Raw genomic sequence first — 22,798 nt, 5'->3', positions numbered from 1 at the left:
TTTTTAAAGCTTACCAAAGAGAGAAAACTGGACGATTTGCGACCAAACAAGTGCTTCTTTTTGACTAGCGATCCGTGATATTGTCGGATATCTCCACAAAAAGAAAAAAACATAACACAAGTCCTTATCCTTCAAATCCTTCAAAGAAACATAGTGTCTTCTGGGCCATTTTCTATAATTTTTTTTTTATAAAAAAATAATATAAATATTTCCAATTTGTTATTGTTTTAAAGACACACATTTAATAAGGAATTTCTGAAAATTTGAAAAAAATATTTTAAAATCAACCATTGTGACGTCTTTCCGATGAAGATGAAGGCGTGTCCTTATTGACAACATGACTCCAAGGTTCATTTTATGTACTCTGGTTTAACATCAGCGTGCCCGAAAATAGCAGATTTGAGCGATTTCAATATTAAGGGGTTACATTTTACAGAGTTTTCAAAAAATCGATCTTTATATGAAATTTTCGTAAATTTCGTGTATTCATGTGAAGTTGGTCTCGTCGCGGACCTGCCGCTTCTGTGACATGGAGGATGAAACTCTCCTACATATACTATTGGAATGTGTAGCGCTTCACAGGAGCAGGTGCAAAATTTTAGGATATACCATCCCAACAGAGGGGCGCATCGTCTCCCTTAATCCTAGTACCATCCTGGAATTTGTTAGGGTACTGTGACTAATGGAGTCGCTGTAGACTTGAGAGGGCACAATAGACTACTGGTCGTGGTGCTTTCCTCATCTCATTTATCTATCTATCTACAAGCGTCAGAACATTTGAAAGTAGTAGGCAGGTGTGGCGCCTTGATTTTCTCAAAACTATGAAATTCTTGAAAGTCGGTGGCCAAGATTTCTCGAAAATGGCTAAGCTGATTAGTCTCAAAATTTTACACAGGCTACTGAATTATATTTCTAGTACTTAATCGAAGCATTTTTATTATCGATAAAAATGATTATTGTTTTTATAAACAATTTAAGGCCAAAATTATAGCAAAACTTCGATTTTTTGAATTTTTTGAAGCCGCCAAACAAATAATTGATTTGCATATTCGTTCGATTAATTACAACATTATACATTATTTTAACGAACTCCGTTTGATTTTTTCATTTCAAATGATTCACTTCAGAGATATGGAGATCTGCTGTAGCAGCTTCAAAAACTGTTATATTTACAAATAAAAAAATAATCAATACTCTTTAAAGTTACCTCAATATGTGTACAAATTCTTAGAATATCGGTTGGTTAAAGAAAAACTTTTTATATTATAAAATTATTAATAAAACCGCGTTTTCAACATTTATCTTTAGCTGTGATATGGTAGTTATCAAATTCACCACGAAACTGTGGTGAACTGTAAGTTTGAACACTGTCACGCAGTGACATCTCTGTTCTTCCACAACAACAGATGACTTGACAAACAACAAAACAAAGAACGTACAGCAATAAAGTTAATTTAAGGTAGTGCAACAACAAATCGACGAAACTGTAAACAAAATGGATGTAGAAAACAGAAAAACGAACTGTGGACGAATGTAATAGCATATAATCCGCTGCAAACGGATCCGAGAAAATTATTTGCAATTTGCAAGCGATACAGACCAGTTGCTTTTTATAAAACTTTTAAAGTATTGAAACATTCTTTTATAATTTCGAGAAAGTGTTAAATATTGTAGTGGGATTGAATTGAACAAAGTAAATTTAATTGTAAAGTTGCGTAGTCGGCTTGACGAGGCATACGAAAGGCAGCAAACAATTGCCATAAATCCAGTAGTACTGTGCTCGCAACAATTGGCCAATTGGGAAAAAACAATCAGCAAGCGAAAAAAGGTAATTATTTAAATATATGATTTTTTATGTATACATATATAAATGCGGTTAATTATTTATGTAAATATACCACATAAAGTTAGAGTGTGGAGATGTAGTTGGTGTTAGTTAAAATTGCGTCATGTGACGAAGAGTACAGTATTTCAATATATCAATATTGCGTAGCTGAAACTGTCTTTGGACTAGTATGCTTAAAATGCAACAGATCTTGGCTGTCTCGACATAGGTACATTTGTATTATTTGTATTCAATTGCTTTGATGTCTTGTATGTTTAGTGCGACGCATAAAGTCACAATCAAACTGGTTTCTAGATAAATATTTGATAGAAATTTATTGCAGTGAAAACTGAAGAAGTAAATAACTGACAATAAATAAACAAATAACGGAAATAAACTTTCATATTTATGCATATAATGCTGATCTTAGCATCCAAAGCGAATTAAGAAAATATGAATTCGCCTTAACACAACTGAGCGCAGGCCATCATAATTTTTATTGTCAACAGTTCTTTAACGATCTCACTAAATTGAGATATTTGAATTTCATAACAATAATGGTAACATTTTTATTTACTAAGTACATACATTACTATACATATACATACATATTTATGTGTATATTTAAAAAATAAAAAATGTCACTATAAAGTTCTTGCTAAAATAAGGTCAAGAAACAGCGCATTATTTGTTTTAATCTCTACATTGTAGAAGTTTCAAATTCTCTTTTCCTTATCTGTGTTTAGATCGTATAGAAATCGAGTCTTTTGCCCTGCTGAGGCATATGTTTATATGTAATTTAACTCGGCAAGTGTTTATATTCATAAACGTATGTAGATAATGTTTTGCTTTAATAAACACAAAGAAAAATAACGCATCGGTAAGAGCAAAATAAATAAATAATCAAGTTGCTCTATATTTAATGACTAATTGGTTTTTTGTATAACTTTGTGCTTATCTTTTAACTTATTTTCTTTCTATATGCCGCAGCATAAATTTTATTGATTTTTTAGCACTATATTTGCGGCTTTTAATATTTGATGCTTTTTTTAGTTTGTATGAAAACTGGTTCCTTCTCTTACTCTCTTCTTTAAATATATATTTTTCTCTTCCACCTTTGTTATGGCACTTTTGCCATTGACGTGACAAAATTACCTGATAATCAGCTGTTGTGGCCGTAAAAAAAATATATATTTATGTATACAGGTAGAAAGATATGCACAGAATACAAATACATATATTAATTCATTCGATGACATTGACTTTGCGACATTTTGCGCTGTTTACCTTTTCTAAATACTAGTTATTTGTATTAAAATTGTACCAATAAATAAGCAAAACTATTGTGTGAGTATTATTATTATATTTCAAAAAAGTTTTTGAAGCGATATGTTTTTTAAAATTGATTTTTTTTATTAAATGTTGCAAAAAGTTAAAAATTCAAAGGCATATTTGCTTAGTAATATCATACGATTTTATAGTAATTAAATTGCAATTTTATTATTTGAGTTTCTACTGTTGCTAATTATACATTAGTACGTGCAATATAATATTCCAAGAATTAGTTGAAGTCATAGTTTACATGAATATCACTGTTTATTTGTAAATATGAGTTGCATGCTGCAAAGTGTGATCTGCAGATACTTTTGTTGCATTTTATAGAAAACTGATTAAAAATGTTAATGTAAAATTCCAACTATTATACATCAAACAAAGATAAGCTAATAATTAATGTAATACAGTGGAACTTCTCTAACACGAATCAACATAATCCACAAAAAAACTTCGACTTAGAGAGACTTCGATTTATAGAAATTTTCATTAAAACATAAAAGTTTTAAAAAAGCTAAAAATATAGATTTATCCACAGTTTTAGTTATTTACTTCGCAAAATTTTTTATTCAAATACATTACAACATGTATTCTGTAATTTTGTTTGTTGCACTTTGCTATTGTTTGGCTCTAGTGGTCAGTATCTCATGCCTTTGTTACACGATTTATGAAATCTAAATGTGTAATATCATATTTCTATTTGCCTCTATACTTATATTAGGGACTCCTTTAAAATTGTTCCTAGATAGTAAAATTTTAAATTATGAATTATGCCCTGGCCGAAAAGTTCGATTTATGGAAGGACATTTGTATGAAATTTGACTTCTATTGCCAGTACAAGAGTTCGAGTTATGGAGAACTTCGAGTTATGGAAGCAAATTTGTATGAAATTTGATTTCTAAACGCCGTTGCCAATTCAAAAGTTCGAGTTAGGGAGATCTTCAACTTTTAGAAGTTCGAGTTATGGAAGTTCCACTGTATTTATAAAGTCAAAATAGTTATTAACTTCTATATAACTTATTAATGAAATATTTGCTTTACAGATTTACCGCCAAAATGCGCGCAGTATTGATTTTTGTGGCGTTGTTCGCCTATGCTAGTGCGGTTTCGTTCAGCGATCTTGTGAAAGAAGAATGGTTTGCCTACAAAGTAAGTTTTTGTTTTTACAAAATAATTTTACTAACCCCTACATTAAAATTAATTCAAGTAATTTGTTTTTTTTTATTATTTTAAATTAAATACTTTAAGTAATGATTAAAAGTATACACTTATACTCTTTATATGCATTTTGTTCGTTGCAAAATATAAACTTTTATATGGTGGCATTTATTTTTTTACTCAATATATTTATTGTTATTGACTTTATATATGTATTGACACCTCATTTCCAATTACCAGTAATACGTTTTTATTACTTTACACTTAAAATTCTTTCACATACACTTTTTATGAATATGGTATTTTCAACACTTTTTTTGCAACAACTTTCTTTTGTTATTCATAAAGTGCGTTACCATATGGACGAATATTTCAGTAGTGGTAATAATTATTTCAAACTCAGCACAGCGTAACAGTGGCAGAAGTAATTGCGTGGAATGACTCATTTTTGGATACTATGTACTTGTTGCTGCTATTAATCACAATAATTGCACATTTTTTATGGCATGCATTGTCGCAAAGGTTTCAAAACTATATGCAATGCAACTGAATGCAATGCTGACATGTTGATATTTTAAATATTGTTAACTTATGGACAAATTGCATGCAATAGCATAAAAGGAAATGTCTATAATTGTTGTACTTTCTATATTTTTTTATTTCAAAATGTTGTATTCCAATGCAGAGCTACAGAGCCTCCAAAGAATTTATCCACTTTTAATATATAACTACATATGTACATGTTTGAATGTATGTACATTTCATCAAATCTTTACGAAAATGTTGACCACAACGCAGAAAGAATTAATGCGTTTTAAATGTGCTTCAAGAGATAATACAATTGTTTTAAGCACGTCTACGATTTTATGATTTATGACTATAACTTTTATACATACATATTTTCAACACTCTAACCATTGCTTTTGAATTCAACGTAGTTCTGTTAAAACAAACTGCAATAATCATCTTGCTGCGTAATTTCCAATGCAACAACACACGCGCCAAAAGCGTCACATGCTCCCACCAGACTGATAATGACAGCTTCGTCAATCTCAAATGCATTCATCCATGCAGCCCATTTTGTTTATTCTTTTTCACTCGGCAGATTAGCATTTTTCTTTGTAAATGCAACTGTGCCTTATCAATCAAAATGGCTGGGTTAAGTTTTAAAGACGTTAGTTTGACTTTTTATGTAAATAAATAAATAATAAATAATTTTAATTAAACGGACGTTGATTAACGTAATTGGAATTTATTATATATATGTACAATTTAGAAAATTATTTATTTATTTATACATATACGTGTATATTCGCACTTAATCTTTATATTTATGTATGTGCACATAATTTCATTTTGTTTTTATCAAAATATTGAAAAATGTACAGTGTTGTGTAGTATAATAAGAGCAGAAACATTGATTTCAAAACAATTTTATTCTTTAAGTTTATGTACATGCTTAAATACATACATACATATGTAACATCCAGCATTAAGTTCTACAGAGATAGAATTTGAATAATTGTGGCATTATACACAAGTCTCTGCCATTTTTGCAGTCCATTGAACGACGTGAACATAAATTGCTGTCACTTCTGCGACTGCAGAAAAGATACTTTTCAAATGCTTAGTACTAAATAATTAGTAAAATGTCACGGAGTCACAAATTTAAACAGTTTCAATCATAATCTTTTAATTCATTAGCGTACTAGGATTTGTAAAGAGATGAGGCCACAATAGACCACAAATGGCAATGCTTGTCTCTAGTCTAAACTAATTTTAATTCATATCAAATTTTCCTGTCCTGCATTTTTCGCTCTCTTCATCATATCAGATTTCGCCGCAGCATGTTTGGGAATTCCAAACGAATACAAGTATAAATGTGATTCCCCCTATTGTTTGAATGTACCACACACACACAAGTTCACAGTACAGTACTGTACTGATGTGAGCCCAAGTTTTGTTGAGCATTGTGCAGCGTCTACATGTTTGTGGTCTTCGTCACTTCAAAAGTTTATCTAACAAAAATCGCGCGTTTATTTGCTTGATTTTCTCTTTGTTTGCTCAGCCTGCAATTGCGTTATAACCGCAAGTTTTTCAAATGGGTCAGCTCCTAAGCAGCTAAGTGTAATATATAATATTTGTATAGCTTTAATCAATATGTATGTATGTATGTATATTAAAAGTCGTTACCATTTGATGTGTCAGCATTAAGCTTTGTTATCAGCAATTAATGCATAGCTTTGCAAATACGAATGATTAGAATTCTAAGTAAAACAAAAATATTATTTATAAACACTTTTAAATACAAACAAATGTATATAAATATGTTGTTGTATGTGAGTCTATGTATGTATGTAAGAAGCCTTTGTATATTTGATAAGAAAGTTTCTTTTCATCTTTTATGCAGCCTGAATGCTAGATAAAATAATAGTCGAGTAGCTTTGCGTCCGGCATATCTGCAGTATTCTCGTTTCTCATATGGTATTTAGGCTGACAAAATTATATTATCTACAATATTTGATTATATTCAAGCTGTACGAGTATTTTACATTCCAGAAAATAGTTGAAGAAGTCTGCATATCTCACTATTTTTCGCTTTACTCACCACACCACTTCCACACAACTCTTTTACAATTTTATAATGAGTATTTTCATGAAAGCATTGCATACTTTTAGGCTCTGTGAAAAAGCAGTTAAAAAGCGCTCAAAGCTACATATAAGTAACTTGTATTGCTTTTTTTTTACTGCTGAGTTAACTTCATACTCATACAGAGTGATCGCTGCTAATACTACTATAGTTTCCGGTATGAGTCGCAAAGTGCATTGAACCAAAATCTATGACGAAGTTGGTATATCGAATTTTGCTGGTAATGCTGCTTTGAATGCTCGCCGTGTACTTTCTGTCTTTTAGTATAGACAACAGTAGAGTATTATTAAAATTGTCAATACTTGCACTCAATTACTACTCCTATGATTACTAGTTCTATAGTTGCAATTATTTATTGACTGCATACAGTTGTGTGCCTCACATCGTGGTTTTCGGTATCTCCAAGAATGGTTTTACAATTTTTTTTTTTTTAATATTTACTCGCCTCTGTATCTGAATATATGCTTGTGTCTGTAGTAGTTAGAGCAATTACGGCTGCTGCAGCATGCAAGCAAGCAGCATTGTTAAACTACAAAAAAAAAATTAAATGAAAAACAACAACAACAACTTGATTTGTAACCTACAGATCACAATGTCCGAAAAGGAAGGAAAGTTAAATGTATGTGTACAAATAAAGCAAATGCCATTAAGCTGAGTTATTTCAAGTGTTTTCGTGCAATGAAAATGGGGCGTTCCACTTATCATTGGTAACCAAGGAATAATTCACGCTTCAAATGCAAGCATGTATGTATGTATGTACATATGTAGATATGTTTTGTAGCGTTGTGTACAAAGCTGATCTGTGAACTGGAAATACAATTGAAAATATTCAATGTGTGTTGTAGTTTTATTCTATACGATTGTTATTTTTTTTACTGTAATTTACTCAAAAAATAATTTGAAGGGATGCTGCCGAGTTGACTGTCTATAAAACAGTGTTCATCTCTGTAACCGAAATAGACGCGACTGTCGTGAGAACCGTGACGATTTCATTGTTTGGAATAAAAACTAGCATTGCTTTTGTTGAAGTGCCATTTCCAGTGTGCTCTCACTAAAGCAACAAAAGGCACATATCAAGTTTTGTTCCAGAGAGTGACTATGTGTCAGCTTTCATGTAGCTTTCATGCGAAAGAAGAATGCAGCGCTCATTTCAGTATTTAAAATAATATTTTTTCTTGGACCTTTTCCGTTCGTATAAATCCGAAACATATTAAGTTTGGTTGCAGAGAGTGACTATATGTCAGCTTTTATGAAGCTTTCATGTAGCTTTCATGTGAAAGATGAATGCAGCGCTCATTTCAGCATTTAAAATAATAATTTTTTTGGACCTTTTCCGTTCGAATAAATCCGAAACATATTAAGTTTTGTTCCAGAGAGTGACTATGTGCCAGCTTTCACGAAGTTTTCATACGCAAATTTTTAAAGTTGAATACAGCACTCATTTCAGTATTTAAAATAATCATTGTTTCGCAGCTTATCCGTTCGGATAAATGCATAAGCGCAAGGTTTATATTAAAATATTATTTATCGCATTCATATCAGTTTTATTAGGAATAAAAAAAAATGTTTTTGCGGTAAATAAAAAAATTATAAAATTTTATTCTCCGAAATCACGCGACAATTAAAAAAAACATACGTCCGCTTTGCTTGCCTGTCAACTTCAATATACATAAATATTTTATTTGAAATGTTATGCATGTTGGACGCGATTAGTTTGGTATACCCGGCTGCTTTCAGTAGCTGCTGTGCTAAACTTGTTCAACCGATATTATACAGCACACTGGAAATGCTTTTTTTTTTTTAAATTATGCTTAATACGTCAGAGGGTCAATATTGTGCCAAAATTCAGCTTACTAAAACAGCATGTTATTTAAATGAAAGTAAAAAGAACGAAGAGAGCACAGCAGTAAAATACAAATATGTGTATATATGTAAAGAATCTGATAATTTCGACTGTGCCCTCGTCAGCATTAAATTCAAGAGTCAAGGTGGAAGTACAACAAAAAGCATAATTTTATTAATAAAAGAGCCAAATAACCGTACACAACTATATAGCAATATTTATGGACACGCATACATACATACATATATGTATAATATATATGTAAATTAGTACGCACATACATGCATAGCCTAATACCACTGCTCATACGTAAATGTCATGCCGTGCAGCAACAACGCAGCTTGGACAAAGTGCCAGAACCAGAATCAGCACAAGTAGGAGGAAGTGAAGCAGCAGTCATACAAGTGGACAAACGCTACAGAGGCCATTCAACGGCATATATCAGCCGCCAAATGATTACACATATCGAGTACAACAAAAACAACAACGAATGATTGTTGCTGCCTCTATGCGATTAGTTTATCAGCTACTGTCGAACTAATTTCACTCACTACACTCACATACGATTAGAGCAGCGTATGCAGAGTGGCGTTCAGCGGCGGCAGACGGCAGCTTTATCGACTGCGTCGTTAAGAGCAACACTGGCGCAGTTCACCCAAGCGACATGCAGCCCAAGTTCGGTGTGTACGTCGCGAACAACAGTTGCAAGCGAATAGTGAATGTGTAATGTCCGACGCATGGAAGGCTCTACAAAATACAGAAATAAAATAAATTCTTAACGTTTTCGTTAATTCAACTAAGTATGAACGCGTTGATTTGACAGCAACGACGCCGACAAAAGACTGATTGTCAAGAGTACAAAAATAACAATAACACAAAAGAAAACAAGCAATAGAAAATACAAAAACACAAAGCAGCATCCGCCGTTTGGAGCGCACAAAAGTACAAAATATAATAAAATACATAAAATAAAATAAATAATTATATAAGGAAAAAGAAAACATAAAGCAGACAGGATGTCTGAAAGCGTTGCAGCCAATGACAACCAAACGATGCGGGACATTGTCATACCCTGCATATTCCTGCTGTTCATGCTGGTCGGTAATGCGCTACTATTCGCCTTTATTATGCACAAACGAAAACGTGTCGTATGGGAAGATCCTAGCACATATGAAGCGTGTTTGGATACGCAGCCAGCGGCGCCAGCGTCGAACCCGCAAGAAGGTGCTGTCATGCTGGAAATGGAACAACTCAAGCAGTAAAAATAGCATAAGCAAATAGCATCATTTTAAAATTAGTGTTCCAACATATGATTTAGAGAAATTAAATCACGCAGCTCAAGCAATAAATAGTTACTACACCGATAATACAAAGTTACTGCAATAAATGTAAAAAGAAAATCAATGGAAAAAAATATGAATTTTGCAGCGTTTTTAAGCGTAACTAACATGCATACAAGTCAAGTGTATGTAATTAAAAAATTTAATCAAATTTCAAACACTGCAATAGTCCTTAAAATTGAAGTCAAAAAATAAAAATATAAAAATAATATAAAAAAATACAAATATTAAATGAAGGCTGAAAACACTCAGATGGGCACCAAATGGCATTTATAACCTACATATGTGTGTTTTATTTTTTCTTTGTATGTGCGTAAAAAAATATAATACTTTTTTAAAGTGAATTTATATAATTTTTATGTACAGCAACTAAATTGTAATATTTATAAGCGTTAGTTTAATATACTATATAAATAAATAAACGAAATTATTTAGGCTAATTGTTATTAAAATTTAATAATATTTGTGTTTTTTTTTTTTGGTGTCTTCGTTGGTTTGGCGGAAAATCGATAATATAAATCACGCATTTGTGCGTATGTATGTTTCTGTGTGCATTTGTTGTTGTTTTTAGCTTAAACTGAGGGTTGCAGCTCGTCAGCACATGGTCGCGCTCATATTTCAGTTGTTTTCTTTAGCCGTGCAGATTTGTTGGAAATATGTGTCATTGGCAGCCATCAGCTGTGTGCTATACAACTACAATGCGCCTGCAAAGAAATGTCAAGCTACACGTGTAGCTGACTTGTGGCAGGGAAAGAGATTTCAAAATTTTTGGTTAGCAAAATTAATGCAATGATTTTATTAAATTTTTTTTTTAATTTTCTTATATTTTTATTTAAATTTTTTTTTTAATTGTTTTATATTTTTCTTTTTAATTTATTTTTATCTGTTTTTAATATTCTTTTATATTTTTATTTTTTTTCATATTTTTATTTTTTTATAATTTTATTTTTTTATAATTTTATTTTTTATATTTTTATTATTAATTAATTTTTTTTATATTTTTTAATATTTTTTTTTATATTTTAATTTATATTTTTATTTCTTTTTATTATCTTATATTTTTATTTTTTTTATATTTTTATTATTAATTAATTTTTATTTTATTTTACATAAATTTTTTTTATTATATTTTTTTAATTATTTTTTTTTTTATTATTTTTCTAATTCATTTTTTTATTATATTATTTTTAATAATTCTTTTTATTAAATTTTTTTAAATTAATTTTTTTATTATATTTTTTTAATTTTATTTTTATTTTTTTTAATTCATTTTTTGTTATATCATATTCATCGAGCACACAGTTTTTTACTTCACGCACCTCAAATGTTCGACAACTATTTTGGGAACTTCATAATACATGGCTTTCTGTATTTATGCTTGTTATTTTTAGTTAATAGCTATGCAGGAAATTCTATACAATTATTAAGTATACCCTGTCGGTAAAAGTTTCACGCAGTTTTAGTTGAAGACTGTCTCTTAAACAAATCTCTCTTTGAATTGTTATGATTTTTTGTGTGTAAATATTGCATATTAATTGGCACGGTGCTATAAACATAACGGTATTTAATTTCGATTGCCGATCTACAATATTTGTTATTTCATATTAAAATTTGTTTCCTGACAATCATAAGGGTACTCTGGAAGCATGTAGTAAACATTCCATCTTCATTTAGTAATCGAAGTGTGTACTTTTGTTTTTTCCCTAACCTCCATTTGTGAACTTTACCCATTACATATAAACTGTCATGTGAATTTTTATAGAAGACCCACTTCTTTTTCGTACATATATTTCCTTTTCATTAATCGGCACAATGTTATCATATCAGCAACTATTTAATGGCTAATAAATCTTGGTAATGAAATACAAGTCAAACAACTTACTTCATTGAAACCCATGCGAACTTATAGATTACATACATACATACATACGGATACCCAAGTCAATCTAATCTATTCACCACTCATATAAAGTCGTAGCATTTCATTATTTGATTTAAAATTTTAGACATTTTAATATAGCGGTAAATCCACATAAGCAATTCGCCTACTCAATCTAGATAATGGTGTGTGCACTCATCAATAATCACTGATAACAAGCGTTACGACATGCTGCACACTTCTGTGTGAATTTTTTTTTTTTTTTTGGCACCGAAGACAATCTTGGAATTGATTTTTAATACGATTTTAAAATAGATAACTTCATGATTTTTATTAAAGTGTACTCTAAAACGATAGCTGCCCTGTCTTCGAAATAAGCTTTTCTAAGTCAACCGATTCAATTTTAATAATGAAATCCCGAAAATCCACGGTATCGTAATAGTTGACATCACTCATTCAATAAATCCAAACTCAACAGGCGTCCGCTAAAAATATTGAATTAAATGTAATCAAATAATCAGTTAACTTTGTTCGTAATTGACTCGAGTGTAGAGCACTTTAATGAATTGCTGCTCTCAGCATTTCGGTTACTCATTGTTATTCGGTGGCGCCGATAAGCTCCCATAAATGAGCACTCGTGTTATCACTCAGCCGGTCTGCTTACGACAATGCTAGCGGTATTAGCAATCCTAATCACTGAAATATACTGGTTGATAAAACTTATAGGCTAATCGCCTATCAGGAGACACAACTACCCGAACATGCATATAACTTAGACAAAAGTGGACACTCATATGCACATACAATGACGCGTTATTATGACTTCGTCGCTGCGCATAATCAAGTTCTTCTTAATTGAATTAAGCGTGACAGGCTAATAAAGGCTAAACATTGTTTTTGTCTACAACTTACATGTGTGGGAGAGAGCAGTGAGGGGTATGATTTGTTTTATACTAATGTGATTTGTCACTTGAAACTTTGCCGTTCACAAGATCACTTGAAATAGTGCATTCACAGTATAAACATTATGATTGTTTTAGGGTTACGCAAGTCAGCAGACTGTTACTAATTAAAATGCGCTCGAACCATACGCTTTAGATAGACTTTTATACTTTTACACACCTTCATGATGATGCATGTGAATTCCCTTTAGGGAATGATATATTAATTCTAAATTATTAAGTTCAAATAAATTTGTTTAAATGTTAAGAGAGTCCTTAGACGTATAAAAGTCGGGTTCATTCCGTGTTACGAAGCTTCCACTGTTGTGCGTTAGTGTATTTTTTTATGGGAAATTATTTAAATGCTTCGGAATCGGCCCAAAATAATCATAAAATATCATATTTGCAAACTTTTCTTTTATAATTTAGACCAGACTACTCCCAACCTTAACCCACCATCTGAGCACCATCACAGCACGTAGCGTCATAACCACCCAGATAACTGATGACCTAAATCAAAAACCTCCCTGCAAGGCAACAATCCTAGTAGCGTTGGACTTGTCAAAAGCTTTTGACACAGTCAATCACACAACGCTACTGGAAGACATTGAACAATCTTCGTTCTCTGCAGAGTCGAAGAGGTGGACCATGAATGATCTGAGTCGTCAATCATGCGTAATGTTTCGAAGCCAAACATCTAAATAGAGAAGAAGCAAACAAGGGGTTCCTTAGGGTGGTGTCTTATCCCCCTCTACTATTCAAATTCTTTATTTTGAAACTCCCTCTGTCACCTCTTACGCAAATAATTGTACGATAATGACTTCGGTCAATGGAATAGATGACATGTGTTCGAAAGTGAACGGTTACCTCCTCGATCTTTCTCGCTTCTTCACTTCCAGGAGCTTAACACACTCCCCTACCAAATCCACACCCACCTTTTAGACGAAGGAGTACAGTCTAGACCTGAACATTTCTGTCGATGGCATCAAAAAATTGACTGTCAATAACACCAAAATTTTGGGTGTTACAGTGTATACCAAGGTACAGAGCCGCAACAAGATCCTCAAGTCGCTAGCGGACAGCACATGAGGTAAAGACAAAAAAATACTGTTGGCTACTTACCAGGCTATCGGTCGGCCAGTCATAAACTACGCAGCCCCTATTTGGTCCCTTGGATGCAGTTGGACACAGCTGGGGAAGCTTCAAACTTGTCAGAATCCTGTCTCCGGACAGTCACAGGTTTCCCCTTGATATCTCCGGTCGAGCACCTACATAATGTGGCCTGTATGCTATCTGTAAAGGAGCACATAACGTAATGCTCTCCAAACAGTTTCTGTTAGGATGCTTTCGTAGAAATCAACCTACTGGAAGCCAAGCCGCCTCCTAGAGCCATTAAGAGTAACTTCCTGAAATATGTCGACGACATACAGAACTATACCGACCGGACTTCAAATACAACAGACTTTCGACAAGCCATTAACACCTTCATCGACTCCCTCGTGAATGGCGCACTTGAAGATGAAACATCACCTATCGCAGGCACAGAGCTCGAGTTGCCTCGCGAAAATAGAGTGAGCTTTGCACAACTTCGTTCTGGATACTGTAGCAAGTTAAACTCTTACTTATCCAGACTGAACCCCGACATACTATACATATGTCCCGCATGCAAAGAGTCCCCTTAACCAGAGTCCCACCTTAACTCCACTTATCTAACACCCATTTGTCTTTAGTCCGACCCTGTCGAAAGAGCTTGTCAAACCTGCCTAGATGACTTCGATGACAATTAATTTAGGCTTACCGGCTTCCGCTATGTTTTATGAAATAACAACATTTTGTATGTGCTTTTTCAAAAATAACACTATAAAAACGTGCTTTTGAGTACAATAATTTTGCTACACAATTGCTATAGCATGACTTGATATGATACTTCACACTAAATACACATTTGCGCATAATTTTATATTTATTTACTCTTGTTCTATTCTGCAAAACATAAAACTTTTTCTCGTTCGAATTAATATAAAGTGGCAACAACGGCACAACGGTTTTTATTATTTTCATTATTTTGGAAGTTCAAATGTCAAACAGTTTGTTTATGTGTTGTGCCATTCTTATTTTTGTTGAGCGAATTAATTGCTTTGATAATTTTGTTTTTGAGCTGCGATCTATCACCTTTTACATAAAAAATACAATTTACAGATTGTGATAGTGGCAGGTTCTTTATAGCAAACAAGCAGAGTCCGTTCCGGCTACGCACATGTTTAAGCAAACATTTCAAAAGTTATATGTTTCTACACACACTACACACTCTCCCGTATATATATGTATGTTCTTAACGTTTCTTTCGTGGGGTCATTTAAAAAAAGTAAAAAGAGGAAAATTCGAACATTACATTTTTTTGCAATGAGCTAAAACTTGATTACGTCTTTGATGTCCGTTGTCTTTCTCACTGATTATGTAGGCGTTGGGAACGCTTCCGAGTTCGACTCTCTAGTGCGAGCTTGTATATTTGTAATATTTTGTTTTCAAGCCGTACTCGAATCTCTAGAGCGTACTTGGGCGGTTCTGAAAGTTTGTTAAGCAATTAGCTGCGATCGGTCGATAATCGATTCTCGTGCATGTGCTTGTAAATTATTTGCTTAATAGCTATAAAAATGTAATTGAAAAATTATAAGAAGTACTCGAGTCGCTACGCTGTTCGGATAGTTTAAAGTTACCATATATTATTTACCAAAAAAAAATTAAAATAAGATGGATTTAGTTCTGTAGTGACAGATCATTTTTCGCGACAGATCATTTCCATAAAATATTCAGAGTGGCAACATGTGCGAAAATCCCTTCGGATAATCCATGGGTTCGATGCGTTCGATGTTTTCATGTATTTTGGGTTAATTGTAATTTAGCGTTGTGAGATTCAAATCAAAAACTCTATAATAATATGTAGGTAGGCGAGTGTGAGCGGCGACCACGTAAATATCTTTCGAATGGATTAATTTGATATCCAGTTAAACTCATTGCTTTAGTCAACATAGTGTCAGACTCAATTTCAGAAGTTAAGAATATCTACTCTCATTGTGCTTCCATCATCCATGCAGTGTATTTAGTACACTTATATTCGCTAGGGGCCTCTATTCAACGTCCAAATGAGCAAACATCTTATTCATCAATTCTCTAGCATTGCTACGATTTGCTGCCTAAACGACGAAAACAAAAGAAATTGTACATTTATTGCACCTCATCGTTGTTGTGAAGTCCCCATGCCTTAATTGAAACATCTACAATAAATTACGCTACCGAATTGGTTGATTTACGACACTTTTTGGCAGCGTAAGATTGTGATAAACAGTCCAATGTGTTACTGATGTTGTTATACGTTAGATTGCAAATCTGCAGGTGGTCTTTAACTTAACTGTACTAGAAGATTGTATTGTTCGTCAGCATGTGTATATGTTTGTATGCGTGATCCAGTCGTAAATCACCACAACCTTGATTAGTTCATTGTTGTTGCCAGCGCGCATTGTAGCTAAGTAGCAACAAAGACTCTGTACAAATAAGAGAACTTTACTTGAAGCGAGCAGTTTGCTGACTATCCCTTTTATAATTTTTTCACTTAAATTTCTAAGTCTTTGGAGCAGACAATAATATCGCATGAGTCCAGGTTAACCTGGTAAAATATTTGCTAAACTCCAATGGTTATATTATGCATATTCGTATTTTTATATTCACGAGGGTGGTCCGATAAGTACATTACTGTACAGTCAGATATTCCCGCTAATGCAAGAGACCTTTGCAGATCGTCCTCCAAAAAAAGTTCCTATAAAGAGTATTCTCTTGAAATTGTAACCACTGAAAGATGTTCAGAATTTCAAGTAACAACAACAACAAAAAACTGACGAACAAAATCCCGAACAAGGCATATGAAATGTGCCGAAGAAGAAATGAGAAATTTTTGTTGTTGATTTCTTATGTGTTCTTATATGATTCATTGAAGCATTCCGCTGGTTAGGTTTCTGTTCTAATTTTCTTGAATACCTCTAAAAGTATGCTATTTTTTATTCGATTTAAAATAGTTTAATGTTTCCAAAGCTGAACGGAAACGTTTCAAATTCGGCTTTTAATTAATTTAATTTTTAATATTTTTTTTTTAATTAATTTATTTTTTTAACTAATTTTTTTTTAATAAATTAATTTTAATTATTTTTTTTTATTTCTTTATTTTTTCAATTAATTTTTTTTTTATTTCTTTATTTTTTTTCAAAGATTTTTTAAAAGTTGAAAAAACGGCAACATACTTATGTATTATATTTTATCTTTTTTTTAACTAATTTATTAATTTAATTATTTGATTATTATTTTTTAATACATAATATTTACAAATTTTATTAAATATTTTATTCTATTTATGTTATTTTCAGATGGAACACAAGAAGCGTTACTCCAATGAAGTAGAAGAACGTTTCCGTTTGAAAATTTTCAATGAGAACAAATTGAAGATTGCCAAACATAATCAGCTATTCGCTGCGGGCAAAGTTTCATTTAAAATGGGCCTTAACAAGTATACTGATATGTTACATACTGAATTCCGTGAAACAATGAATGGCTTCAACAACACACTAAGAAAGCAACTACGGTGAGTTTAGTTAAGCATTGTTGTCCCCAAGTTACATTTTAACAATTGAACCTCTTATTTTCAAGTAGCACCAACAGAAAGTTGACCGGCGCCACTTTCATTGCACCAGCACACGTTACTGTGCCAACCTCAGTGGACTGGCGTTCGCACGGTGCAGTTACCGATGTAAAGGATCAAGGTAATTTTATTATTATTTTTTTTTATAATTTGAAATATTATATCATTTACGAACTCTTTATTAGGTCACTGTGGTTCGTGCTGGGCTTTCTCCACTACGGGCGCACTTGAGGGACAGCATTTCCGCAAAACCAATGCACTAGTCTCGCTGTCCGAGCAAAATTTGGTCGATTGTTCGAGTAAATATGGCAACAATGGTTGCAACGGTGGTCTCATGGATAACGCATTCCGTTATATTAAGGATAACGGCGGTATTGATACAGAGAAATCGTATCCATATGAGGGTATTGATGATTCCTGCCATTACAATCCATCTACCATCGGTGCCACTGATCGCGGTTTTGTCGACATACCAGCCGGCGATGAGGAGAAAATGATGCAAGCTGTTGCCACAATCGGTCCAGTCGCCGTCGCTATCGATGCATCACACGAATCATTCCAATTTTATTCCGATGGTGTCTATGTTGAGCCACTTTGTGATGCAGAGCAATTGGATCATGGCGTGTTGGTTGTTGGTTATGGCACTGATCCCAGCGGACAAGACTACTGGCTGGTAAAGAACTCTTGGGGCACCACTTGGGGTGATAAGGGTTATATTAAGATGGCGCGCAACAAGCAAAATCAATGTGGTATTGCCTCGGCCTCCAGCTACCCACTTGTTTAGAGAGTGTAAGCTGCTTACCAAACACAACAGTCGTAAATATTGCAAGCAAATACATAGGATTTAAAATACGCAAATTAATATTTTTTATAAACTACAGTGAATTTCTTAACTTCGAAAAGAAGCGTATATGATTTTTGATTTTGTTTGTATTATTTGTATTTTATTCGTTATAAGTTCTATGTAGTATTGTTTATTTTAAAAATTTTCAGTTTATTATTATCGATGTGTGTGTAGAAAAACAGTTGTGAACAGTTGCAAAGAGTAATACCAAAGGTTACATTAACGTGTAACTTTTATGTAATAAAACATATACCACCTACTCATCGCCATCACTTTATCAAAGCATAATTAGCATACAAAAATGTAAAATTATTATATAAATAAATATAAAACTTAAAAAATTAAACTTTTTATTTAATTTCTTGCAAATTGGAGGAATTGTTTATTTCTTTTTAGAAAAAAAATCATAACAGCGCTGTTTTATGATTGAATTAGATTTTCGGCCACGCAATGAGCGGCTAAGCGGATGAGCGGCATGTGCCACTTCAACAGCATTTCATATGTTTTAATTATGGGACAGGCCTTACCCTTGTCTTGTTTAAGGAGGTCATCCCATGTGGCGGCCTGTTTTTAGTGATTTTTTAGAATTTTTTCTACGACCAGTATAAATAGATAGAGCCTTGAGTTTATTTTCATTTATTAACATCTTAGGGTGTAGTGCAGGTCGCCTCCGAGTGGTGCACCCTGTGTTACGACAATTGACCTGCGGCCTTCACGCCTTTATCAACCCCTCTTGATTGACGAACTTAGGCACAAATTCGGACAACAAGTAGGAACACCTAGTTTGAATTGGTTGAACCCTGGGCTGGTAGGTGCGGCATTCTGTCACCTGAGTATGATGTGGTAACACACTTATGAAATGGCTGACATCAGAAAACCAAAACCGTCACCATTCAGTTGGTGTGGTAGGTGTTGGTTGAGAAGACTCCCTCTTTACGCTGGTCGGCTCTGAATGCATAGCTTCATAAGGGAATGCATCAACCCTCGCCTTGTCCTCGTTTACGAGATAACCGTGGGCCAAATAAAGGCGACTACCTCTTGGGGGGTGGATAGCGGCTCTGAGTGGGGACCCATTTAACATGAATACTGAAATTAACAACAAAAACAATACAACAAACGAAAACAAAAACGACAGAAGTACAGTGGAAGGTGAAAGGAAGTCGGTACTGACACCTGGATCCATCCTGGTCTCGGGTGGGAACTTGACACCTGGGGTGACGAAATCGTCCCCTCCCAGGTCGTCCAACAGGAATAGTTTTTGGAATTTTTGATTAATAATATAGCGTTCCATGGGTTTACATATGCTGAGTATAACTAACAAAATTGAAATCATTCGGTCAAGTCGTTTTTGAGATACGATGGAGGAAAGTTTGAAAAACACAGTTTTGAGAAAAACGCGTTTAAGTTTTCAGCTGCCAACCGTCTTCTCTAACTGTTGTATCTTTAAAACGTCTTTGAATTTCTAAAAATCACTTTACTACCGTATTCTAAACATGTTATGAAAACAATTTATGTTTAAATTTTGAGTCCATCATATGGTTAAAAGAAACAACTTAATGTTCCTAGTATTTTTAGTACACTTTATTCATTTTAAAAATTTACAATATTAAAATGTTTTTAATTTGTATTAGTAGCTCATAATATCAGCTCATGTTAGGGGAGAGATATGTTGTAGAAATATTAAAAATTGTAAATCATTGCAAGCAAATTCAATAAGAAAATATGTTTATTAATAAATAACTGTACAAATTTTTGGTAAGCAAATGTTTTGTTATACGCTTTACACTACTCAAATAAATACTACTACTCATTCATATAAATGTTTAAAAGTTTTTGCTTTGAAAAAACAATTTATTCGGCATTTATATACACTTGTATGTAGTCTCTTACACTTATACTTTTTATTTATGCACAATTTCACTTCCTTACAATAAGGCCGCACATGAACTATGACTTTCGTAATATAATAAATTAATAAAAACAAACACTAAATAAATTAGTCAATTTTATTGGTAGGTAAATTTAGTTTAATTTGTTTTTTTTTTGGTTAATGAGCGCAGCGTTGTACGTGCAGACTTTTGAATTGATGCTGATGATGGCATGAGAATGTTGTGAGCATAAGCTTTGCATTAATTTCAGCTGAAATAAACATATAACAAACAATAAGCAAGCTTAACTAGCATTTATAAAATATATTCTCTACTTACAGCGTTCCCATTGTCAGCCAGCACACTTAAACGCCACGAATTTTTGCATTTCATGTATGTATGTATTTCGAAAGGTCATAATATGCCGTTAACTTACGTCCAAGGTAGGTTGTTGCAAAAGAGCGCTGTGCCAATTAAATAGTAACTTGTAAACCATACTAGTATCGAACCAGCTTTCGAGCGCAATTTGATTAGATCAAATGTCTTGGGCAGCTGATCGGCCGCAAACCAATAAAGACAGGGCGTCGCTGAGCACAATAAACGCGTTGATACTTGTATGTGCACGAAAAAAGTACAAAATAGTGTGAGCACAAATGCATGCAGTACAAATGGCAAGGATTTATACTCTTTCAATAGTTGCATGGTGGGATAATGCGGCAGCAGGATGCGCATGAAATGTCTGAAGTACGTGAAGCAGTGATAGAACAAAAACGCAAGCACTGGTAGCGCTAACATAAAGTTCGGCAACTGTTTCAGCTCGTAGTAACGCAGGAAACCGACATTCCAGTAATGTGATTGTATATATGAATAAGGAAATGGAAACGTATTGTCACACCATGGTGAATTTTGCGGCATACGATGACCAGCTAATATGTAATTTTTTTCGCGTGCATAGTTCAGCACAGCTGCTGTATGCGCTACTGTATGATTTGGTACACAATACTGCTTGAAAGCATAAAAGTAGAAGAATGTGAGCGGTGTTAGTGCGCCTAAAAGGCATAGTGTTAACTTCACAGCAGCAAAACAACGATGATATGACTTGAGTATGGTGTGCCTCAGCATAAAATATATGGGATAGCCGGCGTTGAGCAGACCATTTGAACGGCTCACAATTGAAAGCGCCAGTGTGACTGTTGTGCGCGCAAAACGAAACTCAGAAACACACTCCAACATCAGGTGCAGTGAGAGCCAACAGAATAGTGCTTCCGAGTAGGCTGCAGTGAAGAATATTGAAGCGGGGTTAAAGCAAAAAAGTAAAGCAGCATTCCAACTTTTATTGGGGTCCTTAAAAATGCGCTGTGTAAGCGCATAAAGTGCGTTGGCTGCTTTGCAGAAGCAAAATACATTGACCAACACTGCTATCACCAAGCACCAGCTGCGCAATGAAACTCCGATATTAAGCGCATATAGTGCATTCGCGCCCGCACGTACTACTAACGGAAAAAGTGGATAGAAGGCAAGCGTATTCTCGTAAGAATAAGAATATTCTGCAATGTGTAGGAAATATTCGCCATCCCAATGACGCAGTCCACCGAGACAAAATTGTATGGTGTGATCAAGCCATGTATTTTCGGTGGTATTACTGGTGTTAAATTCGTTGCTTTCGAATGTTTCTACATGCTGTTGAGTTTGTTGTGCAATTGGTGTACGGAATACATCTGGTTTGTGATCAGGCATCAGATGGTTTGCAAGTAGTTGCAATACCAATATAATCACTCGACTAGCTAGCGCTAATTTCGTTATTTTCTCAGTCATTTTTATGAGGTAACTAATGGAAAGATTATACGATTAATATGCGATAAGTTAATATTGATGACGTTAATACTTTGTGGTGGCACTACGTTGCTGTTCATTTAGGTTATGGTTGTTTCGTTGCACTGCGGCCCAAATTATTTGTATCTGCTGAATATGTAAACAATTTGTAAAAATTAAATAACATTGGAAGTACAAATGCCGGTTAGATTGTCAGGTGATTGTTCTTGGACACCAACGTGTTGGCTCTTTGCCATAATAACTGATATAGTTTCGTGCTTACCTTTATAAAGGCGAGGATGTTGTGAAACTTCGTACCTTTATAAGCAGTGGTTTACTTGGACGTCCTTCAGTATAATATTAATTATTTAGTATAGCAATTATTTTATTTAAAGTGCCACAACAAAAACTCAGCCGGTTCTACACAAATGACGTTTGCACCCATTTATTTTATTTAAATTTAGCGTTGCCACCTTACGAACAATTAAAATTATTCACATAACATTCAAAATATAAACTAGCATCAGGATTAGTTAACAGTAATATTTATAAATTAATAATATATTAACAGCCGAAGACCTTGTAGCTAGTGCTGTTATATCTTATAGGTAGTATAATT

General features: G+C 33.5%; 2 protein-coding genes across 6 annotated transcripts; one reads left to right on the top strand and one right to left on the bottom strand.

The window, feature by feature from the left end:
• The first annotated feature begins 1,527 nt into the window (after positions 1-1,527).
• Positions 1,528-18,845, top strand: LOC105210917 (cathepsin L). 2 transcript variants are annotated; one of them, XM_011182124.3, is made up of 5 exons: positions 1,528-1,828; positions 4,201-4,306; positions 17,384-17,598; positions 17,667-17,776; positions 17,841-18,845. In XM_011182124.3, the coding sequence occupies exons 2-5, from the start codon at positions 4,214-4,216 to the stop codon at positions 18,437-18,439; spliced, it is 1,017 nt and encodes a 338-aa protein (XP_011180426.1). In that variant the 5' UTR covers positions 1,528-1,828; positions 4,201-4,213; the 3' UTR covers positions 18,440-18,845. The 2 variants fall into 2 exon arrangements, with proteins under 2 accessions (XP_011180426.1, XP_054091076.1); XM_054235101.1 differs by having other exon boundaries at positions 17,664-17,776.
• Positions 18,626-22,754, bottom strand: LOC105210918 (GPI mannosyltransferase 2). 4 transcript variants are annotated; one of them, XM_011182126.3, is made up of 4 exons: positions 22,463-22,754; positions 22,253-22,329; positions 20,707-22,195; positions 18,626-20,638 (listed from the first exon to the last, which is right to left on the bottom strand). In XM_011182126.3, the coding sequence occupies exon 3, from the start codon at positions 22,180-22,182 to the stop codon at positions 20,800-20,802; it is 1,383 nt and encodes a 460-aa protein (XP_011180428.2). In that variant the 5' UTR covers positions 22,183-22,195; positions 22,253-22,329; positions 22,463-22,754; the 3' UTR covers positions 18,626-20,638; positions 20,707-20,799. The 4 variants fall into 4 exon arrangements, with proteins under 4 accessions (XP_011180428.2, XP_028895274.2, XP_028895275.2 ...); XM_029039441.2 differs by having other exon boundaries at positions 22,253-22,326; XM_029039442.2 differs by having other exon boundaries at positions 22,498-22,754.
• Positions 22,755-22,798: the final 44 nt, after the last annotated feature.

The sequence above is a fragment of the Zeugodacus cucurbitae genome, chromosome 6 (assembly GCF_028554725.1).
Source record: "Zeugodacus cucurbitae isolate PBARC_wt_2022May chromosome 6, idZeuCucr1.2, whole genome shotgun sequence".
Classification (NCBI taxonomy): Eukaryota; Metazoa; Arthropoda; class Insecta; order Diptera; family Tephritidae; genus Zeugodacus; species Zeugodacus cucurbitae.
This window is presented reverse-complemented; position numbering and strand designations above follow the sequence as displayed.